The sequence below is a fragment of the Scyliorhinus canicula genome, chromosome 6, assembly GCF_902713615.1.
Source record: "Scyliorhinus canicula chromosome 6, sScyCan1.1, whole genome shotgun sequence".
Classification (NCBI taxonomy): Eukaryota; Metazoa; Chordata; class Chondrichthyes; order Carcharhiniformes; family Scyliorhinidae; genus Scyliorhinus; species Scyliorhinus canicula.
This window is the reverse complement of record NC_052151.1, coordinates 138,658,516-138,682,668: the sequence shown is the minus strand read 5'-3', so window position 1 is coordinate 138,682,668 and position 24,153 is coordinate 138,658,516. Positions and strand designations below refer to the sequence as shown.

The 24,153-nt window shown below is 46.8% G+C and overlaps 1 protein-coding gene across 4 annotated transcripts in view; it reads right to left on the bottom strand.

The window, feature by feature from the left end:
- The window catches only part of mfsd2b (major facilitator superfamily domain containing 2B), a 159,208-nt gene extending 143,476 nt beyond the window's left edge, over nucleotides 1-15,732 (bottom strand). For 2 of the 4 annotated variants that reach the window (XM_038800197.1, XM_038800194.1), the window contains exon 1: nucleotides 1,563-2,040. Coding sequence is in view for 3 of the 4 variants with exons in the window: in XM_038800194.1 (XP_038656122.1) it covers nucleotides 1,563-1,697 (135 nt within the window). In the remaining variant the exon portion in view is untranslated. Of the gene's footprint in view, nucleotides 1-1,562; nucleotides 2,045-15,535 lie in introns of those variants that run through there. The other 2 variants (XM_038800195.1, XM_038800196.1) reach the window with 2 other exon arrangements.
- Nucleotides 15,733-24,153: the final 8,421 nt, after the last annotated feature.

Here is a 24,153-nt window from a genome sequence, read left to right as displayed (position 1 = left end):
GCACTCCGCAACCAAACCAGAGTCTTTAAAGAGGAGGGAGAGGCAGAAAGATGGAGAATTTCAGGGAGAAAATTCCAGGATTTGGGGCTGAGAAAATTAACGCACAGCTGCCCAATGGCCGGGGCAGGGCATGGGAGGTCTGGGACGTGTGAGAGACCAGAGTTAAGAGGAGGGCAGAAATTTGAAGGGTGGTCAGGCTGGAGAGATTTTCAGATACAGGGAGAGGCCATGAGAAAACGGTGATGAGAATTTTGAAATCCACGTGTTACCAGACTGGGAGCCACTGTAGGGCTTGTGAACACAAGGGGATGATGGGTGAACAGGATTTGGTGCGAGTTGGACACAGGCAGCAGAGTTTCGGAGGGGCTCAAGCAGGGCTGGGAGATACAATGACATAAATGCCATGGTGGGGGAGGGGGTGGGTGAGTAGGAAGGTGGCAGGAGTTAGGGGAGGGGAAAATTAATTCCTATTTTGCCTGCATGAGTAGACATCCGCCTGCTTGAGAATTTGACATTTGTCCTTTTTAATCCAGCAAAGTGGTTTATTTAACAGTGGACAGTTATTTCCCGGGCTCATTCTACCACAGATGTGCCAGCTGCAAAGTGATTCCAAAACTATGTTGATAATAGATTGGTTCAGTGCTTGCTTGCAGACCTTACTGCCTGTTTACACATTCATTTGGAGTCAGATTTTGCACCATGTTATACGAGACCTTAGTGCAGGCATTACAGGGATAAAATTGAACTATTAAATACTATTTCCAGTGTTATGTTTGAGGGAATAGCGACCTCATTTCCAGATTTGGGGAGAGGTGGGGGGAGAGGAACTGATTAACATTTCGTCCATCGCCACGCTCACCGAGCCCGCCCTGAGGGAGGTGCTCAGTGCCATTGGAGAGTTCGGTACATGTGAAGCAAGATGCAAGTATTTGACCCGCCTCCTGCCTTTCACGAGTTAACAAGATTAACCTTCACCCTCAGATTTTTCCAAAGTTTTTGACGACAGAAATAATTGAATACTTTGTTGCTTTCCCCAAGTGGCGGCGACAATTTGATGGATTTGAAATTATTTAACATGATGCGAGTCATTCCTGCGATGTGTGGACGAGAATCTATTGCATTAAAATCGAGCACAGTAAGAAGTTTTGCAACTCCAGGTTAAAGTCCAACAGGTTTGTTTCAAACACTAGCTTTCGGAGCACTGCTTCATTCTCAGGTGAATGAAGAGGTATGTTCCAGAAACATATATATAGATAAAGTCAAAGATGCCAGACAATGCTTAGAATCCTGAGGAAGGAGCAGTGCTCCGAAAGCTAGTGTTTGAAACAAACCTGTTGGACTTTAACCTGGTGTTGTAAGACCTCTTACTGTGCTCACCCCAGTCCAACGCCGGCATCTCCACATCATTAGATAGCAGTGTTCAATGCATCAAACACATCTGAACGATTATTAGTATCCTTAGATTTGCTTAATATCAAGCCCTGACATTAATGCAGATTCGGTCTGCACATTTTACTGACACACCTCCGGGGGCGGAGGAGGGACCTTCCACAAATATTTACCTGGTCCGATTGCGGATTGGCCTCACAGCTGACCTGCTTTACTAAGACGTATTTTGAGCCTTCAGACATATTCTCCTCTCCGCGACTCATTTCATTTCCCCGACTGTAACCGGTGGCGCTGTCCCAGTACCCCATTCAGCTCGGCATCCCCGCCTGTTCAGCTCAGCCTGCAGTCATCTGGCAACATCCAGAACACTGCAGGTCCATGCGCACTGTCCACAGTAAACACTGTGCGCCCATATACTCACTGTCCTATTACAGGAAACACTGTCCATCTATAATACTCGCTCCCCCGTTGTATTAATCACTGTCAATCTATAATACTCACTGTCCCTGCATTGTAGTAAACACTGCCCATCTATAATACTCACAGTCCCCGTTTACAGAAAACACTTCATTTGCACCACTCAATCACCCCTAATCCAGTACACACTGCCTATCTAAAATACTCACTGTCCGTCTATAACACTCACTGTTACCCTATTACAATAAGCATTCTCCATCTATAATACTCACTGTCCCCCTACCTGTCTGTAATACTCACTGACCCCATTACAGTAAACACTGTCCATCTATAATACTTTCCCCTATTACAGTAAACACCATCTGTCTAGAAAACTCACTGTCCCGTATAGTAGTAAACACAACCCGTCTATAATACTCACTGTCCCCATTACAGTAAACTCTGTCTGTTCTATAATACCCACAGATCCCTATTACTGCAAACACTGTCCATCTATAATATTTACTGTTCCCAATTACTGTAAAAACTGTCGGCATGGTAGCACAGTGGTTAGCACATCGCCTCCCAGCTCCAGGATCCCAGGTTTGATTCCTGGCTTGGGTCACTGTCTGTGTGGCGCCTGCACGTTCTCCTTATGTGTGCGTGAGTTTCCTCCGGGTGCTCCAGTTTCCTCCCACAGTCCAAAGATGTGTGGGTTAGGTGAATTGGCCGTGATAAATTTCCCTCAGTGTCCAAAAGGGTTGGGTGGGGTTGCTGGGTTACAGGTATGGGGCGGTAGCGTGGGCTTAAGTCAGGTGCTCTTTCCAAGGGCTGGTGCAGGCTCAATGGGCTGAATGGCCTCCTTCTGCACTGAAAATTCTATGTCTATGTCCGCCTGTAATACACACTGTCACCCCATTACAGTAAACATTGTCCATCTATAATACATATCCTCTATTACTATAAATACTGTCCATCTATAATACTGACTATCTATCATAGTTAATACTGTCAATCTATAATACCCCCTCTTCTATTACAATAAACACAATTGATCTATAATACTCACCGTAACCCAATTACAATAAGGACTGTTGGTCTGGAATACTCACTGTCCCCCTAGTTTAGGAAACACTGTCTGCCTAAATACACAGTTTGCCTATTACAGTAAACACTGCCTGTCTATAATATTGGTCCCCTTTCTGTAAATACTGTCCACCTGTAATACTCATTTTCACCCCATTACAGTAAACACTGTTCATCTATAATACCCACTGTTCCTCAACTGTATTAAACACTGTCCATCTAGATAATTCACTCTTCTCCTATTGTAGTAAACATATATAATACTCATTGTGACCTATTACAGCAAACATGATCTGACTATAATATTCACTGTCCACCTAGTGTAGTAAACACTTTCTCTATAATACTCAGCCCGCATATTACAGTGAACACTGACCATGCATAACACTCAGTTGCCCTATTTCAGTAAACACTGTCCGTCCAGAACACTCAGTTGCCCCATTTCAATAAACACTGTCCATTCAGAATACTCAGTTGCCCCATTTCAATAAACACTGTCCATCCAGACACTCAGTTGCCCCATTTCAATAAACACTGTCCATCCAGAACACTCAGTTGCCCCATTTCAATAAACACTGTCCATCCAGAACACTCAGTTGCCCCATTTCAATAAACACAGTCCATCTATAACACTCAGTTGCCCCATTTCAATAAACACTGTCCGTCGATAACACTCAGTTGCCCCATTTCAATAAACATTGTCCGTCTATAATACTCAGTTGCCCCATTTCAATAAACACTGTCCGTCTATAACACTCAGTTGCCCAATTTCAATAAAAATTGTCTATTACTATAATACTATAATACTCAGTTAAATAAATAAAAGCATATTACTTCTGATGCTGGAGTCTAAAACCAAAGAGAAAATGCTGGAAAATCTCAGCAGGTCTGTCAGCATTTGTAGGGAGAGAAAAGAGCTAATGTTTCAAGTCCATATGGCCCTTTGTCAAAGCTGCTTTGCCTGTCTACAATTCTCACTCTCCCACTACTACAGTGAACACTACCCATCTATAATACTTACTGAACCCCCATTACAGTAAATACTGTCCATCAATAATACTCACTGTCCCTCTACTGTAGTAAAAAATATCCATCAATAATATTCACTGCCTCCAGTTCAGAAAACACTGTCAATCTTTACAACTCACAATCCCACTATTACATTAAAAACTGTGAGTCTATAATACTCACTGTCCCCATTAGAGTAAGCTCTGTTTATCTTTAATATTCACTGAACGTTGCAAACACTGTCCTTCTATAATACTGACTATCGTATCAAACACTGTCCATCTAGATTATTCATTGTCCTCTTTGGAGTAAACACAGTCTGCTATAATACACACTAAGACTGTGGGTCTACAATGTTCACTGTCCCTCTAGTGTGTGAGTTTGTTTAGAATACACAAAGTCTGCCTATTACATTAAACACTGTCAGACTTGTTACACCACCCTGGGCAAGTACAGGGTCAATTCCAAACCCACAGGTCCCAGAGTCCCAACACCAGTAAATTAACCAATAATTCTTATAAAAATTCGCGAAATCTTTGGCCCTTGGCTGCCCAATAATTACAGTCATCAAGTTTGTAAGTTGAAACATAACTACTTTATTTAACTAAAACTGAAATATGCAGTGAATACAGCTGCGTAACATCAAGCTAATACTTGACTCGCTCTTTTACCCACACACATAAGACAGATAAACACAGAAGGGTGGAAAGGGATAAAAATAATAGGATTAAGGTAAAAAAATGAGAGTCCTTTCTTCAGATTATGAATTCTTCAGTGCACTCTCTTCACAGTATGAGTGTGGTTTAAAGTCTCTGGCCTGTAGCCCGTAATGATCTTCCTTGCAGTTACAATATTTTATTCACAACTTTTACAGGAGAGCTTCAGACCAGCCTGTTTTGCAGAAAGATTCTGGATTCTGCTTGCACGGCCATTTTTGCAGAGAGTGCTGGTTTTCACAGTGAAATGGATATTCCTGGAGTGAATTGGTTAGATTTCTCCATCCAGCCTACGGAATCAAAAGTGAAATGAAACACATGCCTTGTCACACTGAGACACATTCCAGAATAATAATATCCAAGCACCACCTGTTACTGGGTAGATCACTGCCTTTTAGTCCCATTAATTGGCCATCAGTCAAATCAATTAAACCGAGACTCAGTCAATCTTTATCATTGGTGCCGGTCAGTCCACAACCCCAGGCCAAACCAATGCAGGCTTCTGCTCGAATTAAAGGAACTGGCCAAATTCCTAAAAGACACATTTCCATAAATCATCCATGGATCAAAACTGTAACAGCAAAAGTAAAAACTAGGGAAATAAAGGAATAAAACAGGGAATAAAGAGAAACAAACAGGAAGGACCCTTACAGTCTATACTACTCACTGCCCCCCATTACATTAAACTCACTCTGTCTATAAAACTATGTTCCCCTATGACAGTCAACACTGTCCATAATATTCACTGTCTCCCATTGCAGTGAACAGTGTCTGTCTTTAATTCTCACTGTCGCCCTTTTATAGTAAACACTGGCCATCCATAATACTCACTGTCCACCTATTACAGTGAACACTTTCCATCAATAGTACTCACTGTCCTGCTAATTCAGTAAACACTGCCATCTGTTGCTTCACAGCTTCAAGGTCCCAGGTTTGATTCCCGGCTTGGGTCACTGCCTGTGTGGAGTCTGCACTATCTCCCCGTGTCTGCGTGGGTTTCCTCCGGGTGCTCCGATTTCCTCCCACAAGTTCCAAAAGACATGCTGTTAGGTAATTTGGACATTCTGAATTCTCCCTCCGGTAACCCGAACAGGCGCCGGAATGTGGTGACTAGGGGCTTTTCACAGTAACTTCATTGCAGTGTTAATGTAAGCCTACTTGTGACAATAAAGATTGTTATTATAACACTCACTGTCAGCCTATTGTAAGTGTTAGGATACCGGACCAGACCCCAATTTACGAGACGAAAACCCCCAACACTTTGAAATTTGTAAAACTGAGGAAAGGATACTTCATCCAGGAGTGATTCCACTAACAAATAGTTTTCCTTTATGTTAAAATAAACTTTAATTTAAACGCAGACTTTTTTTAAAATAATTTTTATTGAAAAATGTTGTATTTATATAACAACAACGATCCGCAATAAAATACCAACCATAACAATAATGATAACAGTCATAAACATTCGCCCATCCTCAATGAACAACAAAACATATTAACAACAACTTAAATTAACACAATATTAAGTTAAATAACCATAGAAAAAATAGAAACAATAATAAAGAACACTCCCCCCCCCCCCCCCCCCCCCCCCCGGGTTGCTGCTGCTATTGACCAAGATACCTATCTTTGAGCCAGAAAGTCCAGAAAAGGCTGCCATCGTTTATAAAACCCTTGTACTGATCCTCTCAGGGCAAATTTGACCCTCTCCAATTTTATAAATCCCGCCATGTCACTGATCCAGGTCTCCACACTTGGGGGCCTCGCATCTTTCCACTGCATCAAGATCCTCCGCCGGGCTACTAGGGACGCAAATGCCAAAACACCGGCCTCTTTCACCTCCTGCACTCCCGGCTCCGCCGCAACTCCAAAAATCGCGAGTCCCCAACCTGGTTTGACCCTGGATCCAACCACCTTCGACACCTTCCCCGCCACCCCCTTCCAGAATTCTTCCAGTGCCGGGCATGCCCAGAACATATGGGCATGATTCGCTGGGCTCCCCGAACACCTGGTGCACCTGTCCTCACCCTCTAAGAACCTACTCATCCGAGTCCCAGACATATAGGCCCGATGCAGCACCTTAAATTGGATGAGACTAAGCCTCGCACATGAAGAGGAAGAGTTGACCCTCTCCAAGGCATCCGCCCAAGTCCCATCCTCTGTCTGCTCCCCGAGTTCCCCCTCCCATTTAGCCTTCAGCTCCTCCACTGACGACTCCTCCACCTCCTGCATTACCTTATAAATGTCCGACACCTTCCCCTCTCCGACCCACACCCCCGAAAGCACTCTGTCCATCGCCCCCCGCGAGGGCAGCAAAAGGAAATTCCTCCACCTGTCGCCTAGCAAACGCCTTTACCTGCAAGTATCTGAACATGTTCCCTTGGGGGAGCCCAAATTTATCTTCCAGTTGCCCCAGGCCCGCAAACCTCCTGCCAATAAACAGGTCCCTCAATTTACTGACGCCCACCCTTTGCCACCCCCTAAATCCCCCATCAGTGTTCCCCGGGATGAACCGATGATTTCCACCTAATGGAGCCTCCATCGAGCCCCCTGTTTCCCCCCTATGCCGTCTTCACTGTCCCCAGATTCTTAGGGTCGCCGCCACCACCTGGCTCGTGGTATACCTCTTAGGAAAGAGCGGCAACGGCTCCGTTACCAGGGCACCCAGGCTCGTACCTCTACAAGACGCCATCTCCATTCTTTTCCATGCCGCCCCCCCCCCATCACCCATTTACGCACCATTGACACATTGGCCGCCCAATAGTACCCCAAAAGGTTGGGCAGCGCCAGCCCGCCTCTATCCCTCCCTCGCTCCAGGAAAAGCCTCTTCACTCTCGGAGTCCCATGTGCCCACACAAAGCTCAAAATATTGCTAGTCACCCTCCTAAAGAAGGCCCTGGGGATGAAGATGGGTAGGCACTGAAAGAGGAACAAGAACCTCGGAAGCACCGTCATTTTGACGGACTGCACCCTCCCCGCCAACGACAATGGCAGCATGTCCCACCTCTTGAACTCCTCCTCCATCTGATCCGCAAGCCTGGTGAAATTATGCTTGTGAAGAGTCCCCCAGTCCCTGGCCACCTGCACCCCCAGGTACCTAAAACTCTCCCCTGCCCTCCTAAGCGGGAGCCTACCAATTCCCTCCTCCTGGTCGCCAGGGTGCACCACAAACACCTCACTCTTGCCTAGATTTAGTTTATAGCCTGAAAAGGTCCCAAACTCAGCTAGCAGCTCCATCACCCCCGGCATCCCTCCCACCGGGTCCGCCACATACAGTAACAGGTCATCGGCATACAACGACACCCTATGTTCCTCCCCACCCCGCACCAAGCCCCTCCATCTCCCTGAATCCCTCAATGCCATCGCCAACAGTTCGATTGCCAATGCAAACAACAAGGGGGACAGGGGGCAACCCTGCCTGGTCCCTCAGTAAAGCCGGAGGTACTCCGACCTCCTCTCATTCGTGGCCACACACGCCATCGGGGCCTCATATAGCAGCCTCACCCATCTAATAAACCCTTCACCACATCCAAACCTCCCCAACACCTCCCATAAGTACCCCCACTCCACTCTATCGAAGGCCTTCTCTGCATCCAGCGCCACCACTATCTCAGCCTCCCCCTCAATCGCCGGCATCATGATGACATTCAACAACCTCCGCAAATTCGTGTTCAGCTGCCTTCCCTTAACAAAACCTGTCTGGTCCTCGTGTACAACCCCTGGCACACAGTCCTCTATCCTGGTGGCGAGGATCTTTGCCAGCACCTTGGCATCCACATTAAGGAGAGATATGGGCCTGTATGAACCACACTGCTGGGGGTCCTTGTCCCTCTTTAAGATTAAAGAAATCAGCCCCGCGACATCATCGGGGGCAAAGTCCCCCCTTCCCACGCCTCATTAAGTGTCCGCACCAGCAAGGGGCCCACTAGGTCCACAAACTTTTTATAAAACTCCACCGGGAACCCATCCGGCCCCGGCGCCTTCCCTGACTGCTTCTGCCCAATCCCCTTAACCAGCTCCTCCAGCTCAATCGGCGCCCCCAACCCCTCCACCTGTTCCTCCTGCACCTTCTGGAAAGATAGCCTGTCGAGAAAACTCTCCATTCCCCTCCTCTCCACCGTTGGCACGGACCGGTACAGTTACCCGTAAAAGTCCTTGAAGACCTCATTCACCTCTACCCCTTTCCGCACCACATTCCCACTCTTATCTCTTACTCCAGCAATTTCCCTAGCCGCATCCCGCTTGCGGAGCTGATGAGCCAGCATCCTACTCGCCTTTTCACCATGTTCATACACTGCCCCTTGTGCCTTCTTCCACTGTGCCTCCGCCTTTCTAGTGGTCAACAAATCAAATTTAGCCTGTAGGCTGCGCCTCTCCCCCAACAATCCCTCCTCTGGTGCCTCTGCGTACCTCCTGTCTACCTCCAGCATCTTCCCCACCAGTCTATCCCGCTCACTCCTCTCGCTCCTCTCCCTGTGTGCCCGGATGGATATCTGCTCCCCACGAATCACTGCCTTCAGGGCTTCCCAGACCATCCCCACCTGGATCTCCCCCGTATCATTCACCTCGAGGTACCCCTCAATACTTGCCCGGACCATCCCGCACACCTCCTCCACCGCCAACAACCCCATATCCAACCGCCACAACGGGCGCTGGTCCCGCACCTCCCCCATCTCCAACTCCATCCAATGCGGAGCGTGGTCGGAGATTGCAATGGACGAATATTCGGCCTCCTCCACTCTCGGAATCAGTCCCCTACTCACCACGAAGAAGTCTATCCGAGAATAAACCCTATGTACATGGGAGAAGAAAGAGTACTCCCGTGCCCTCGGCCTCACAAACCTCCATGGGTCCACCCCTCCCATCTGGTCCATAAACCCCCTCAGCAACTTGGCCGCCGCCGGCCTCCTACCGTCCTTGAACTGAACCGATCCAGTGAAGGATCCAACACCGTATTGAAGTCCCCCCCATAATCAGACCTCCCGCCTCTAGATCCGGGACACGTCCCAGCATACGCCTCATAAAGCCCGCATCATCCCAATTTGGGGCATACACACTAGCAAGTACCACCTTCTCTCCCTGTAGCCTGCACCTTACCATAACAAACCTACCCCTCTTATCCGCCACCACCTCAGATGCCTCAAATGACACATTTTTCCCCACCGGAATCGCCACTCCCCGGTTCTTCACACCCAACCCGGAGTGGAAAACCTGCCCCACCCACCCCTTCCTCAGACGGACCTGGTCTGCCTGTTCTGTGCTGTACTGTTCTATGTTCTATGTTCTATGTTCTTCAGGTGGGTCTCCTGAAGCATTGCCACATCTGCCTTTAGCCCCCTCAGATGAGCAAGTACCCTTGACCGCTTCACCGGCCCATTCAATCCTCTCGCATTCCAGGTGAGCAACCGGATCAGAGGGCGTCCCGCCCCCCTCCCCCGTCGACTAGCCATAGCCCGTCGACTGCCCGTCCCAGGCCAGCACCCCCCGCCCGACCCAGTCCCCACAGCGATAACACCTCACCTCTGTCCCCCCGGCCCACACCAGCTCCTTCCTGACCCCGCCAGCAGCAACCCGGTATTCCCCTTTCCCGCCCTCCCTTCCCCCCCCCCCCAAGGCTAGGAACCCTCCTAGCCGCGAACCGTCCTCCATTGTTCTTCCGTGGGTCAGCTAACTTCTGCTGACCCTGGAAACTCCCGCCAATAACCCGACCCCTCCCAAAGTGGGATCATCCCCCATCCTGTCACTCCTCCAGGCACCGCTCCAGCGTGGGGAGGAACCAGTTAAGGCCCCCCCCCCCCCCGTTATCATCTCCACCCCCCAGCCCCGCAACGCGGGAAACCGCGCTTTCGCACTGCCCCACCACACCCTTCTGACGCAGCTCCCAAATACCAGCCCCACTCCATACCCCCAACCCTATACAGAATACAACAAACCCCCCCCAACCCCCCCGCAAAATACAAAACCCAAACAATGCCCCCCAACAAAAAACAGAACAACACCCCAATAAATAACCATATCAAAATTACAAAAGTACAGAAAAAACACAGCAACAGCAGAAACCAGCAATAAAGCATTACAACCGACCCCGCAACCCCCAACCCCTAGTTCGAGTCCAGCTTCTCCTTCCGCACGAAGGCCCACGCCTCCTCCGGGGAATCAAAATAATAATGCTGCTCCAAATAAGTTACCCACAAGCGTGCAGGCTGCAACATTCCAAACTTTATTTTCTTCTTATAGAGCACCTCCTTCGTCCGATTGAACCCGGACCACGCTTAGCCACCTCCGCACTCCAATCCTGGTAGATCCGTACTACCCCAGTCTCCCAATTGCTGCTCTTCACCCTTCTTGGCCCAGCGCAGCACACATTCCCGATCACTGAACCGGTGGAACCTCACCAGCACCGCACGTGGGGGTTCGTTCTTCTTAGGCCTCCTGGCCAGTACTCTGTGGGCTCCCTCCAGCTCCAGGGGCAGATGGAAAGATCCTGCCCCCACTAGCGAGTTCAGCATCGTGGCCACGTAGATTGTCATATCCGACCCCTCCAGCCCCTCCGCAGGGCCCAGGATCCTCAGGTTCTTCCGCCTCATGCGGTGCTCAAGCTCCTCGAAGCGGTCTTGCCACTTCTTATGGAGTGCCTCGTGCCCCTCCACCTTACTCACGAGGACCACGGCCTCCTCCTCTCGTTCAGCGGCCTGCGCCTGCAACGCCTGGATGGCAGCACCCTGGGTCGTCTGAATCTCCGAAAGCTTTTTATTCGTTTCCTGCAGAGAGCTCAGCACCTCAGCCTTAAAATCTGCAAAACAGCGCAAGAGAACAGCTTGCTGCTCCTGCGCCCACAGCCTCCACTCCTCTGGTGCTCCGCCGGCCGCCATCTTGGAATCCTGCCCCCGTTTTTTCTGGGGAGCTGCTGCCATTTTTTCCCCCTTTCCACTGCGAATTCGTGTCATGAAATGTGGAGAAAGTTGATCACCACACCTTCTCCCACTGGGAGACGTCGAAAAAATTCAGTTTTGGGCTCTAAAAAGAGCCGAAAAGTCCGTTTGAATCGGGAGCTCCCAAATGTGCGGCTTCCTACGACATCGCCGCCACGTGAAGTCTTTAAACGCAGACTTAACGGCAGTAACATCAAAGAAATATCTCTACAATGAACAGCTAATATGGAAAAACCTTGGGCTGAATTCTCCATTTCTGAGACTAAGGGCTGGATTCCCTGATTGTCGACGGCAAATCGTGTTTGGCGATTAGCCGGAGAATCTGTTTTTATGCCGAAATCGGGGATGGCACGTTTTTTCAGATGCTCCGCCCCCTCAAAAGCGGCGTACTCAGAGGGTATGCTGCACACCCAGCCTCAGGATGTCACCCGAGGCCCTCCCCCGATGCTCTGCCGTTGATGGGCAGATTTCCCGACGACGACCTCTCAATTTTTGGGAACCTCGCCTCGCAGCTGCGGACTGCGGCAGCCGTATCTGGTCCGCGCGCGGCGGCTGCCATGTTATACGATGCGGCTGCCACAGGTCACCATGTGCGCGTGCGCGACCACAGATCCCGCCATTCTCCATTCATAACTGCAGGTAAAGCCAGGCTTTACATGGCGCGGCTGCTAGCAGGGAAACGGGCAGGTGGAGAGGGAGAATGCGACGGTATGGTAGGCCGTTATTCTGGCCTTCAGGTCTAGAAGTCTCCAGATCCCCCGCTGGCAGGAGGTCCTCCCTGACGCCCTCCACTCCATCAGATCGCTCCTCTGCACAGCCACAAATGAGACCCCTCATGATCATTTGTTTATCTTCCCTAGGAAGTCCATCTCCGGGGTCTTGCTTCCATCTTGGCTGAAAACTCCGGGACCAGTCCTTCTCCGGAGGCACATGAGGAGCCATAAGACCGACCCTCTGGTCGAGAGGGTCCAGCTGGTTCCCCTGCCAACGTGCCCCCCCTGCGTACAGGACAGCACAGTAGCACAAGTGGATAGCGCTGTGGCTTCACAGCGCCAGGGTCCCAGGTTCGATTCCCTGTTGGGTCACTGTCTGTGCGGAGTTTGCACGTTCTCCCCGTGTCTGCGTGGGTTTCCTCTGGGTGCTCCGGTTTACTCCCACAGTCCAAAGACATGCAGGTTAGGTGGATTGGCCATGATAAATTGCCCTTAGGGACAAAAAAGGTTAGCAGGGTTTATTGGGTTACAGGGATAGGGTGGAAGTGAGGGCTTGGGTGGTTCGGTGCAGACTCGATGGGCCAAACGGCCTCCTTCTGCACTGTATTTTCTATGTTCTATATGTTCCAAACCCCCCCCACCGCTGCCTGCCGCCACCCACAGCGCCCTGTACGCTCCCCTGGGTCTCCTGTATTGTCCCGCACCGCCACTGCCGCCACCCATCACCCCCCCCCCTGCCTACCCCCACACCCCAACCATCTCCGACACACCGGACTGAGGCTCAAGCTCCAGACACAACGCCCCTGGAGTCATCACAACTGTGCCCACCGCTCCGCCAGAGCTGAGGAGGTCGAAGAGAACGATCTGGCCTCCAGATAGACTGAAAATGTAATGACCCCCCGCTGGACTTGATTTTTTAACGGGGTGATGGAACCATCAATTCACCAGACACGTGCTTCCGATATGAATCTAGGCTTTAATCGACTTACTTCAGAGCCAGCCTGTTACCTGTTGATGAACTCTTAGTTAACTCAGGCTGACTCTGGACAAGGGTATTTATACAGCTGCACTAGGGGGAGGAGTCATGGGCGGAGCCAAGGGTGGAACCCAGTACAAGTTCCTGAGTACTCCCAGAGCTACTCCCCCTAGTGGTAGGATAGCGCTACTGCGCTTACAAAGACAGTGTGAATTATCATATATACATATATATATTACATTCACCACACGGGGCTAAATGAATTCACCATAATGCATGTATGACCTATGACCTATGACCTGGAAGTGGAGATACGAGCTGCTTCCAGGTACTGTACTGTAACCCCGGTATGGCTCTGCCTCTGTCTCAGCCTCACCGAGGCCATATATAGACCAGCCGCCTGTGGGCGTCATTCATCTGTACAACCAACTCTGGCTAGGCAAGTTCATGACTAATAAAGCCTAATGTTCACTTGCTCTCTCTGCCTCTCAGTGAACTGAAGATATATCAGTTTACCTGTTTTGTTTTGTTTAAAAATGTATTAATGGGCAAGTGAAAAGTCAAGTGAGCTCCATAATAAATTTTGGTGTTTTCTAAACTTGGCCCATAACAATAGGCATCATCAGCCACCCGTAGTGGATAACCCCTGTCACCCAGGAGCCAAAACTCCCCCGTCTCAAAGAGTCAGGAATGGTTGAGTATGCCAGGATGAAGGTGTTGGCACACTGCCCAGGTATCGGGTGCAGATGTGTATGATGCGCAGGCGATGGTCAGACATCAGCTGCCTGGTGTAGAAGTTTAGGGCGACCGTCACCTTGACGACCACCAAGAGCGGTTGTCCTCCCCCATTCCCCTGTGGTGCCAGATATGTCGCACTGTCTCCCTGCTCAGTCGGAGTCTCCGACAGCATGCCTGGTCCTGCAGGTCTTTGAATGTCAGCCGCTGCTGGTACACATGAAGTCTCATGTGGCACCTCTTTGGCACCTACTCCTCGGCCTGTTGGGAAGTTAGCTTTCCATCCTGGGCAGCTGCTTCCTGTTCCTCTGCGGTACACTCCGTTGCTGCACACTGCGCTGCTGCATGCTCCACTTCTGCAGCTTCCTCCTCCTCATCAAGCAGTGCCAGCTCATGCAGCCGCAGGGCATCCCCCAGGGCTGCGGCAACTAGGAGGAAGGCCAACATTAAGAGTTGAATTCCAAAATCCTTTGTCTGCAGGGGGTGAAAGGCTGTCATGTAGCATACTGTGTACCGCTGTGCCCAACCAGGTCCAACAGGCTACATGGTGGCCCTGATTGGCACTGCGGACTCTTCCCCCGAATGTTCTCCCTCCCCATGCCCCCACTCCTGGTCCAATCAGTGCCCAGCACCGTGGGGGCCTCTGGGCCTTGTGCTGGTACTGCCCTTGCTAGTGGTATACTCCATGGACTCCGCCTGGCACCCCATAGGAGCTACAGTAGGCTGCCTGATGCCCCATAGGCAGGTGACGGCTGGGTGGGGGGTGGCGTATCATTTAGTGTGGGGCGCGGGTGTGGGGGGGTGGTGAGGGAACCCATAAGGCCAGTGTCACTCTGCAGAACCAGTGGCCAAGATGGGCGGTGAGTGGCGTGCACAGCAAGATGGCTGCCTTGCAGGCCACGGCAATGGCGGAGGGACTGGAGCGGTCACCTGGCCACTCAGTCTGTTCCTCCATCACCACCCTCCCAACCCCCCCCCCCCCACCCCAGCCAGCCCGGTCAGCATCCGGCCCAGCAGCCCATGGTTGCGCCTCTCCGTGTCCTGCCTCGTCTCTCTTCCTCATCAGCCACGATGTTTGTTTCACGATTTTTAAAAGCACAAGTGAACCACCCCGTCAGGAATTTGACCATTCAGAGGCAGAGAATTGCAAAGGCCCCCAGAGAATACCGGGTCAGGCCCGCTAATGATATGCAAACGGTATTTACTGGACATGCGTTCCGGTCTGCATTAACGCTGATGTCGAGGTGACGGAGATTTGACGATTTGGCCCGCTGCGATTTTGGCATCCGAATCTATTCTCTGCCCAATCACGCTTAACTAGGTCTAAACACAGTCCCTCAAATTATCTATACCAGAGGAAATCAGAACAATATCCCATTAGCCAACTATATATAAACACGTAAATGGTTGGAATGAGTGAATACCTCACTTTTACATCTTAATTCCAATTTAGCAGACACAGTTTATATACCCTAACTTAGGTTCTTTAATAATATTACTGAAACATTTAAAGACCTTAATGAAGACTTTTAATAACATTACTTCAACGGGTATAAAGTACAATATAAAGAACACTTTTCTTACATTCATCAATAGTAAACCAAGGCTTCCCAAACTGTTGGTCAAGATTCTCAGTCTGGTTATGGGATGAAATTTTGGGATTTTGATATCCAAGACTGCTGTGGAGCTCAGACTGATTTCAAAGAGCGGTAAGGCTGTTGTTGAGTGTGACCCAATGGACTTCTGTTGCTGGCCCAAATGCTGCAAAAATAAAGCATTTAATGGTAGGTGCTTGATTTTTGTAGAAAACCTACTTCAATAATCAGGATCGGTTTGCATCAAAATCAGGTTCATAATGCATTAACAGTCATGATTCTACTAATGTTCTATTATAATCAGAATCCTTTTACATCAACAATGAGGATTATATTACATTAATGTTCTGAGTTCTATTACATTTAGTGTGGTGTCTATTGCATTAACAATCAGGACCTTAGAACAATAGAACCACGGAAAGGTCATAGCATGGAACATGATCATTCAGCCCATCGTATTAAAAAAAATTGTTGCCCACTCTCATCCCACCTTTCAGAACCTGCCCTGTAGCCTTGCAGGTTACAGCACTTTAGGTGCAGATCCAAGCACCTTTTAAGTGAATTGAGGGTATCTGCCTCCACCACCAAACCAGGCAGTGAATTCCAGGCACCCACCAAACTCTGGGTCAAAAGGTTATTTTCTCATGTCTCCTTTGTTATACCCCTTGTCTTGTTCTCCAAGATAGCCAGATATATAGTGTTGACAAAGAATGTAAAACTAAGAAGTTTAAATCAAAACTAATTTATTTTACACTCCTAAACTTGATTAGATTCACACACTTTACTGAGCAACAGATAATAAAATAATAATAATACTGAATCTGTAATACAGTAATCAATATTCTCTCTAACTAATAAACTACACGATAACTCAACCTCATGCTATACTTCTACTATGAAATCTCCCTCAGCTCTCTCTCAACTTCTCATCAGCTTCTCCCAGAATTCCTAGAGACCCAGCCTTATATATGATCACTTAGTAATGCAATCTAGTGTTGAGTTACATGCCGTGTCTCCTGTTAACTCTTTACTACACTTGTACTATACATATCATTACATCCCCTTTTTTAGATATTTTTTTACATGACAAAAAGGAAAAAATAAATAACATTAGTACATAATATATTGATGTGTATACTTAGTTAACAAGTGAGTAAAAAATTATGCAAACAGTTTATTTGTGTTTCTTCACAAATTAAGTCTGTCTGATTTCTTGCTTATTCTGGACAATCTCCTCAATCCAGTCAGTGGAGTCATAGATGTCTTGAATGTCTCTGGAAATCATCTGGTATCTTGGTAGATGTTGTAGTATGAAACAAACTCTCATTGAATTGAAGACTAGGAAATAATGTACTGGAAGATTGAACTTTCAGAAGTGCTCGACGATTTCTTCTAACAGTTGAACCATCAGTCGCCTGAATGCTGTATGAACGAGGTGCTGCTTGACCTATGACCTTATCTAGATCAGACCATCCTCCAGTTGGAATATGAATTCTCACTTGATCACCTGGGTTAAGTGTTTCCAGTGATTTCATATGTTGATTGTAGTATTTCTCCTGAAGATTATTTTGATGTTGCATTTTCTTGATGGCTGGCTGAAGATCTAGATGAGGTAGTTGTATACATGGAAGAGTTTTATGCAATGTTCTGTTCATCAACAATTGAGCAGGAGATAAATCAATTGAAAGAAGAGTAGCTCTGTAATTCAATAAAGCTATGAACATATCTGAATCAGAATCAAGAGTTTTTTTGAAAAGTTGTTTCACAATGTGAACACCTTTTTCAACCTTGCCATTGGATCGTGGATAGAGAGGACTAGAAGTTAAATGAGTAAAGTTGTATGCATTAGCAAATTCTGTCCACTCATAGCTATCAAAACAAGTCAGTAATGACTTTGCAAGGAATCCCATGACGAGCAAAAATCTCTTTTGTCGCCTTGATCACGGATCTTGAAGTGAAATCAGACAATTTGGTCACTTCGGGATAGTTTGAGAAATAATCGATGATTAGAATAAAATCACGACCATGAAAGTGAAAAAGATCTATGCCAACTTTCTACCATGTAGTCTCCTCAATATCATGAGATATAAGTGTTTCTTTACTTTGAGTCGATTGATTGCGCTGACAAGTTTCACATTGTAGAAATAGGTTTGTTATGTCCTTATTTATTCCTGGCCAATATACTGTCTGTCTCATAAGAACATAAGAACATAAGAACTAGGAGCAGGAGTAGGCCATCTGGCCCCTCGAGCCTGCTCCGCCATTCAATTAGATCATGGCTGATCTTTTGTGGACTCAGCTCCACTTTCCCTTAATCCCTTTATTCTTCAAAAAACTATCTATCTTTACCTTAAAAACATGTAATGAAGGAGCCTCAACTGCTTCACTGGGCAAGGAATTCCATAGATTCACAACCCTTTGGGTGAAGAAGTTCCTCCTAAACTCAGTCCTAAATCTACTTCCCCTTATTTTTAGGCTATGTCCCCTAGTTCTGTTGTCACCCGCCAGTGGAAACAACCTGCCCGCATCTATCCTATCTATTCCCTTCATAATTTTAAATGTTTCTATAAAATCCCCCCTCATCCTTCTAAATTCCAACGGGTACAGTCCCAGTCTACTCAACCTTTCCTCATAATCCAACCCCTTCAGCTCTGGGATTAACCTAGTGAATCTCCTCTGCACACCCTCCAGCACCAGTACGTCCTTTCTCAAGTAAGGAGACCAAAACTGAACACAATACTCCAGGTGTGGCCGCACTAACACCTTATACAATTGCAACATAACCTCCCTAGTCTTAAACTCCATCCCTCTAGCAATGAAGGACAAAATTCCATTTGTTTTCTTAATCACCTGTTGCACTTGTAAACCAACCTTCTGTGACTCATGCACTAGCACACCCAAGTCTCTCTGAACAGCGGCATGCTTTAATATTTTATCGTTTAAATAATAATCCCGTTTGCTGTTATTCCTACCAAAATGGATAACCTCACATTTGTCAACATTGTATTCCATCTGCCAGACCCGAGCCCATTCTCTTAACCTATCCAAATCCCTCTGCAGACTTCCAGTATCCTCTGCACTTTTCGCTTTACCACTCATCTTAGTGTCATCTGCAAACTTGGACACATTGCCCTTGGTCCCCAACTCCAAATCATCTATGTAAATTGTGAACAATTGTGGGCCCAACACGGATCCCTGAGGGACACCACTAGCTACTGATTGCCAACCAGAGAAACACCCATTTATCCCAACTCTTTGCTTTCTATTACTTAACCACTCCTCTATCCATGCTACTACTTTACCCTTAATGCCATGCATCTTTATCTTATGCAGCAACCTTTTGTGTGGCACCTTGTCAAAGGCTTTCTGGAAATCCAGATATACCACATCCATCGGCTCCCCGTTATCTACTGCACTGGTAATGTCCTCAAAAAATTCCACTAAATTAGTTAGGCATGACCTGCCTTTTACGAACCCATGCTGCGTCTGCCCAATGGGACAATTTCTATCCAGATGCCTCGCAATTTCTTCCTTGATGGTAGATTCCAGCATCTTCCCTATTACCGAAGTTAAGCTCACTGGCCTATAATTTCCTGCTTTCTGCCTACCTCCTTTTTTAAACAGTGGCGACACGTTTGCTAATTTCGAATCCACCGGGACCACCCCAGAGTCTAGTGAATTTCGGTAAATTATCACTAGTGCATCTGCAATTTCCCTAGCCATCTCTTTTAGCACTCTGGGATGCATTCCATCAGGGCCAGGAGACTTGTCTACCTTTAGCCCCATTAGCTTGCCCATCACTCCCTCCTTAGTGATAACAATCCTCTCAAGGTCCTCACCTGTCATAGCCTCATTTCTATCAGTCGCTGGCATGTTATTTGTGTCTTCCACTGTGAAGACCGACACAAAAAACCTGTTCAGTTCCTCAGCCATTTCCTCATCTCCCATTATTAAAACTCCCTTCTCATCCTCTAAAGGACCAATATTTACCTTAGCCACTCTTTTTTGTCTTATATATTTGTAAAAACTTTTACTGTCTGTTTTTATATTCTGAGCAAGTTTACTCTCAAAATCTATCTTACTCTTCTTTATAGCTTTTTTAGTAGCTTTCTGTTGCCCCCTAAAGATTTCCCAGTCCTCTAATCTCCCAGCAATCTTTGCCACTTTATATGCTTTTTCCTTCAATTTGATACTCTCCCTTATTTCCTTAGATATCCACGGTCGATTTTCCCTCTTTCTTCCGTCCTTCCTTTTTGTTGGTATAAACCTTTGCTGAGCACTGTGAAAAATCGCTTGGAAGGTTCTCCACTGTTCCTCAACTGTTCCACCATAAAGTCTTAGCTCCCAGTCTACCTTAGCTAGTTCTTCTCTCATCCCCTTGTAATCTCCTTTGTTTAAACACAAAACACTAGTATTTGATTTTACTTTCTCACCCTCCATCTGTATTTTAAATTCCACCATATTGTGATCGCTCCTTCCGAGAGGATCCCTAACTATGAGATCATGAATCAATCCTGTCTCATTACACAGGACAAGATCTAGGACCGCTTGTTCCCTCGTAGGTTCCATTACATACTGTTCTAGGAAACTATCGCGGATACATTCTATAAACTCCTCCTCAAGGTTGCCTTGACCGACCTGGTTAAACCAATCAACATTGTAGATTAAAATCCCCCATGATAACTGCTGTACCATTTCTACATGCATCAGTTATTTCTTTGTTTATTGCCTGCCCCACCATATCGTTACTATTTGGTGGCCGATAGACTACTCCTATCAGTGACTTTTTCGCCTTACTATTCCTGATTTCCACCCAAATGGATTCAACCTTATCCTCCATAGCACCGATGTTATCCCTTACTATTGCCCGGATGTCATCCTTAAATAACAGAGCAACACCACTTCCCTTACCATCCACTCTGTTCTTCCGAATAGTTTGATACCCTCGGATATTTAACTCCCAGTCGTGACCATCCTTTAACCATGTTTCTGTAATGGCCACTAAATCATAGTCATTTACGACGATTTGTGCCACCAACTCATTTACTTTATTCCGAATACTACGAGCATTCAGGTAAAGTACACTTATGTTGGTTTTTTTACCTCTGTTTTGAATCTTAACATCTCCAGTTTTATTCCTTTTGTTATTACTGGGCCTATTCACTGTGCTCCCCTCAGTCACTGTACCATGTACTGTCGCCCTTATGGATTTCTGACTATGTCTTCTCTGCCTTGCACTTTTCCCCTTACTTCCTTTTGTTTCTGTCCCTGTTTTACTACCTTCCAACTTCCTGCATCAGTTCCCATCCCCCTGCCACATTAGTTTAAACCCTCCCCAACAGCTCTAGAAAACACGGTTGCTCTAGGACATCGGTTCCAGTCCTGCCCAAGTGCAGACCGTCCGGTTTGTACTGGTCCCACCTCTCCCAGAACCGGTCCCAATGCCCCAGGAATTTGAATCCCTCCCTCTTGCACCATCTCTCGAGCCACGCATTCATCCTATCTATCCTGACATTCCTACTCTGACTAGCTCGTGGCACTGGTAGCAATCCTGAGATTACTACCTTTGAGGTCCTACTTTTTAGTTTAACTCCTAACTCCCTGAATTCCGCTTGTAGGACCTCATCCCGTTTTTTACCTATATCGTTGGTGCCTATGTGCACCACGACAGCTGGCTGTTCACCCTCCCCCCCAGAATGTCCTGCAGCCGCTCCGAGACATCCTTGACCCTTGCACCAGGGAGGCAACATACCATCCTGGAGTCTCGATTGCGTCCACAGAACCGCCTGTCTATTCCCCTTATGATCGAGTCCCCTATCACTATAGCCCTGCCAATTTTCTTCCTGCCCTGCTGTGTAGCAGAGCCAGCCACGGTGCCATGAACCTGGCTGCTGCTGCCTTCCCCTGGTGAGCCATCTCCCTCAACAGTATCCAAAGCGGTATATCTGTTTTGCAGGGAGATGACCGCAGGGGACACCTGCACTGCCTTCCTACTCTTGCTCTTTCTTTTGGTCACCCATTTTCTATCTCCCTCAGTAACCTTCACCTGCGGTGTGACCAACTCGCTAAACGTGCTATCCACGACCTCCTCAGCATCGCGGATGCTCCAAAGTGAGCCCATCCGCAGCTCCAGAGCCGTCAAGCGGCTCTGGAGCCGTCAAGTGTCTCGCTCTGCATTTGCATTTCTTGATGCCTAGATGACCTTCATGTACTTTCTGTAGTACCGTGGGTCTATAGGAATGACAACACGATCAAGACGAAGTAGAAAACCATCAGATTAAATGTTTCTGAATGTCGAACAGTATAATTTCAGCGAACCATTTTTAAAATGGTCGATGACGTGTTGCAAACCTTTGCTCATTGGAAGTCATTGATCACGATGCATAAACAACAGGCGTCCACAAAGAATCATTATTTCTTTAAAGTAGGACTGCCCCATATTCCACTCTGAATTGCATCTGTGGAAATCTTTGTTTCTCATCCAGGGTCAAAGAAGGAAAGGACAGATGCAGTAATCAATGCTGACTTGAGGTCTAACCATTCTGTGTTGTGTTCTTCAGTCCACAAAGATGTTGTGGTTTTCTTCATAAGGTTACGTTAAGCTGTAGTTCTTGAAGATAGGTTTGGTATGAACTTGCCAAGGAAATTTACAACGCCTAGGAATCTCAACACTGGTTTCTTGTCCTCTGGGACTGTCATCTTCTGAATGGTAGCAATCGTCTGGTTGCACACCATGCTCTGAGATTTGATCATCCAGGAATTTTACTGTAGAGATACCAAAGTTGCATTTAGATCAATTTAGTTAAAGCCAAATTTGTGCATTCTCTGGAAGACTTGTAATAGCCTTGCATTATGCTCTTCACGTGTAGATGACCATATGATGATGTCATTAACATAAACTCGGACTCCATCTATGCCTTCTGTACTTTGTTCCGTGGCACGATTAAATATCTCAGATGCTGAGATTATGCCAAATGGTATTCTGTTGAAACAGTAACAACCAAACGGTGTGTTGAACGTACACAATTTCTTGCTTGTGTCATTTGCCTAAAACCTCTGGAAGCGTCCAGTTTAGAGAAAGTCTTTGCATTTGCCAACTCACTCATAATCTCTTCACGTTTTGGTATTGGATAGTGTTCACATTTGATGTTCATGTTAAATCTTTTGGATCAGTACAGATTCTTAATTCTCCAGTTGGTTTACATGCAGGTTCGAGATTTTGGCAGGCAGGATATACGGAGCTTCCCGGTGGAGCCGGCCTCCACATTGCTGGAGGAGGTGCTGATGACAGGGTGTCATGAAAATGTCACTTTAAGAAATGGTAGTCTGCTAAAGTTACTGCAGTGATATCAGAGTGTGGGTGGAGCTAAGCTCAGAAATGAAATGAAATGAAAATCGCTTATTGTCACAAGTAGGCTTCAAATGAAGTTACTGTGAAAAGCCCCTCGTTGCCACATTCAGGTGCCTGTTCGAGGAGGCTGGTATGGGATTTGAACCGTGCTGCTGGCCTGCCTTGGTCTGCTTTAAAAGCCAGCGATTTAGCCCTGTGCTAAAGCAGCCTCTGCTTTTTAGTTTCACTTTGAGAAAATCTTTGTTCTGTTTGTGTTTTTTGGTTTTGTTTCAGTGTTGGAGCTGTAGTCAACTACAGAAGGTGTAATGTTGTTCCCTCTGCTATGTAAAGACTATCTCTTGATCATTTGGTGAATTCAGAGTGATAACTGTTCTCAGTAGTGAATTTAAACCTGATGTGCTTCTGTTAAAAGTTTTTTTTTAAGTCTTATGGATGTTGAAAGGAAAATAAGGATTACTTAGTATTGTGTTCTTTGGGGGTTGCATTTGAATTGATGGTTGATAAGATGTTCACTGTATGTTTTATAAAGGTTAACTTGAGTTCATAGAATAAACATTGTTTTGCTTTAAAAATACTTTTCGATTTCTGCTGTACCACATCTGTAGAGTGGGCCATGTACTCCCCATCCCACAATCTATTAAAGTTGTGCATCAGGTGAACTCCATGATACACTTTGGGGCTCTCTAAACCCTGGTTCATAACAAAGTCGGGGGGGGGGGGGGAATAAATGTCTATATATTGGATTAGTTTAGTGAACTTAAAGAGAGTGAGGGGTGAGCATATTGTGGGTGCTTTTCAGGTGTATTTTAGTTTATGTAGGGAGTGTGTTGTGGACAATGGCTCTTTCAGAGGCTTTGAATTTTTTGGGGGTGGAGACGGTCACATGCAGTGCCTTACAGACCGAGACTAAAAACAGACTGTTAGATTTGGCAAAAACATTGCAGTTAACATTACCTGACAAAATGCAAAAAGATGAGGTAATTATGGCGGTGGCTAAGCATTTAAAGTTGCTTGAGATACAGTCTGACTCATTGGAAAGAGCAAAAATTCAGTTACAAATTTAACAAATAGAACATGAGAAAGAATTAAAGCAGCTTGAATACAAAAGCGATAGAGAGGAAAAAGAAAGAGAGAGAGAGTTTGAACTTCGGAAAATGGCCATGAAACATGACAGTCACTTAGAATTGCCGGATTTAAAGGGAAATGTACAGTTTGAGGATAGTGATGGGGATAAAGAGAAAGGGTCTCAAAATCGA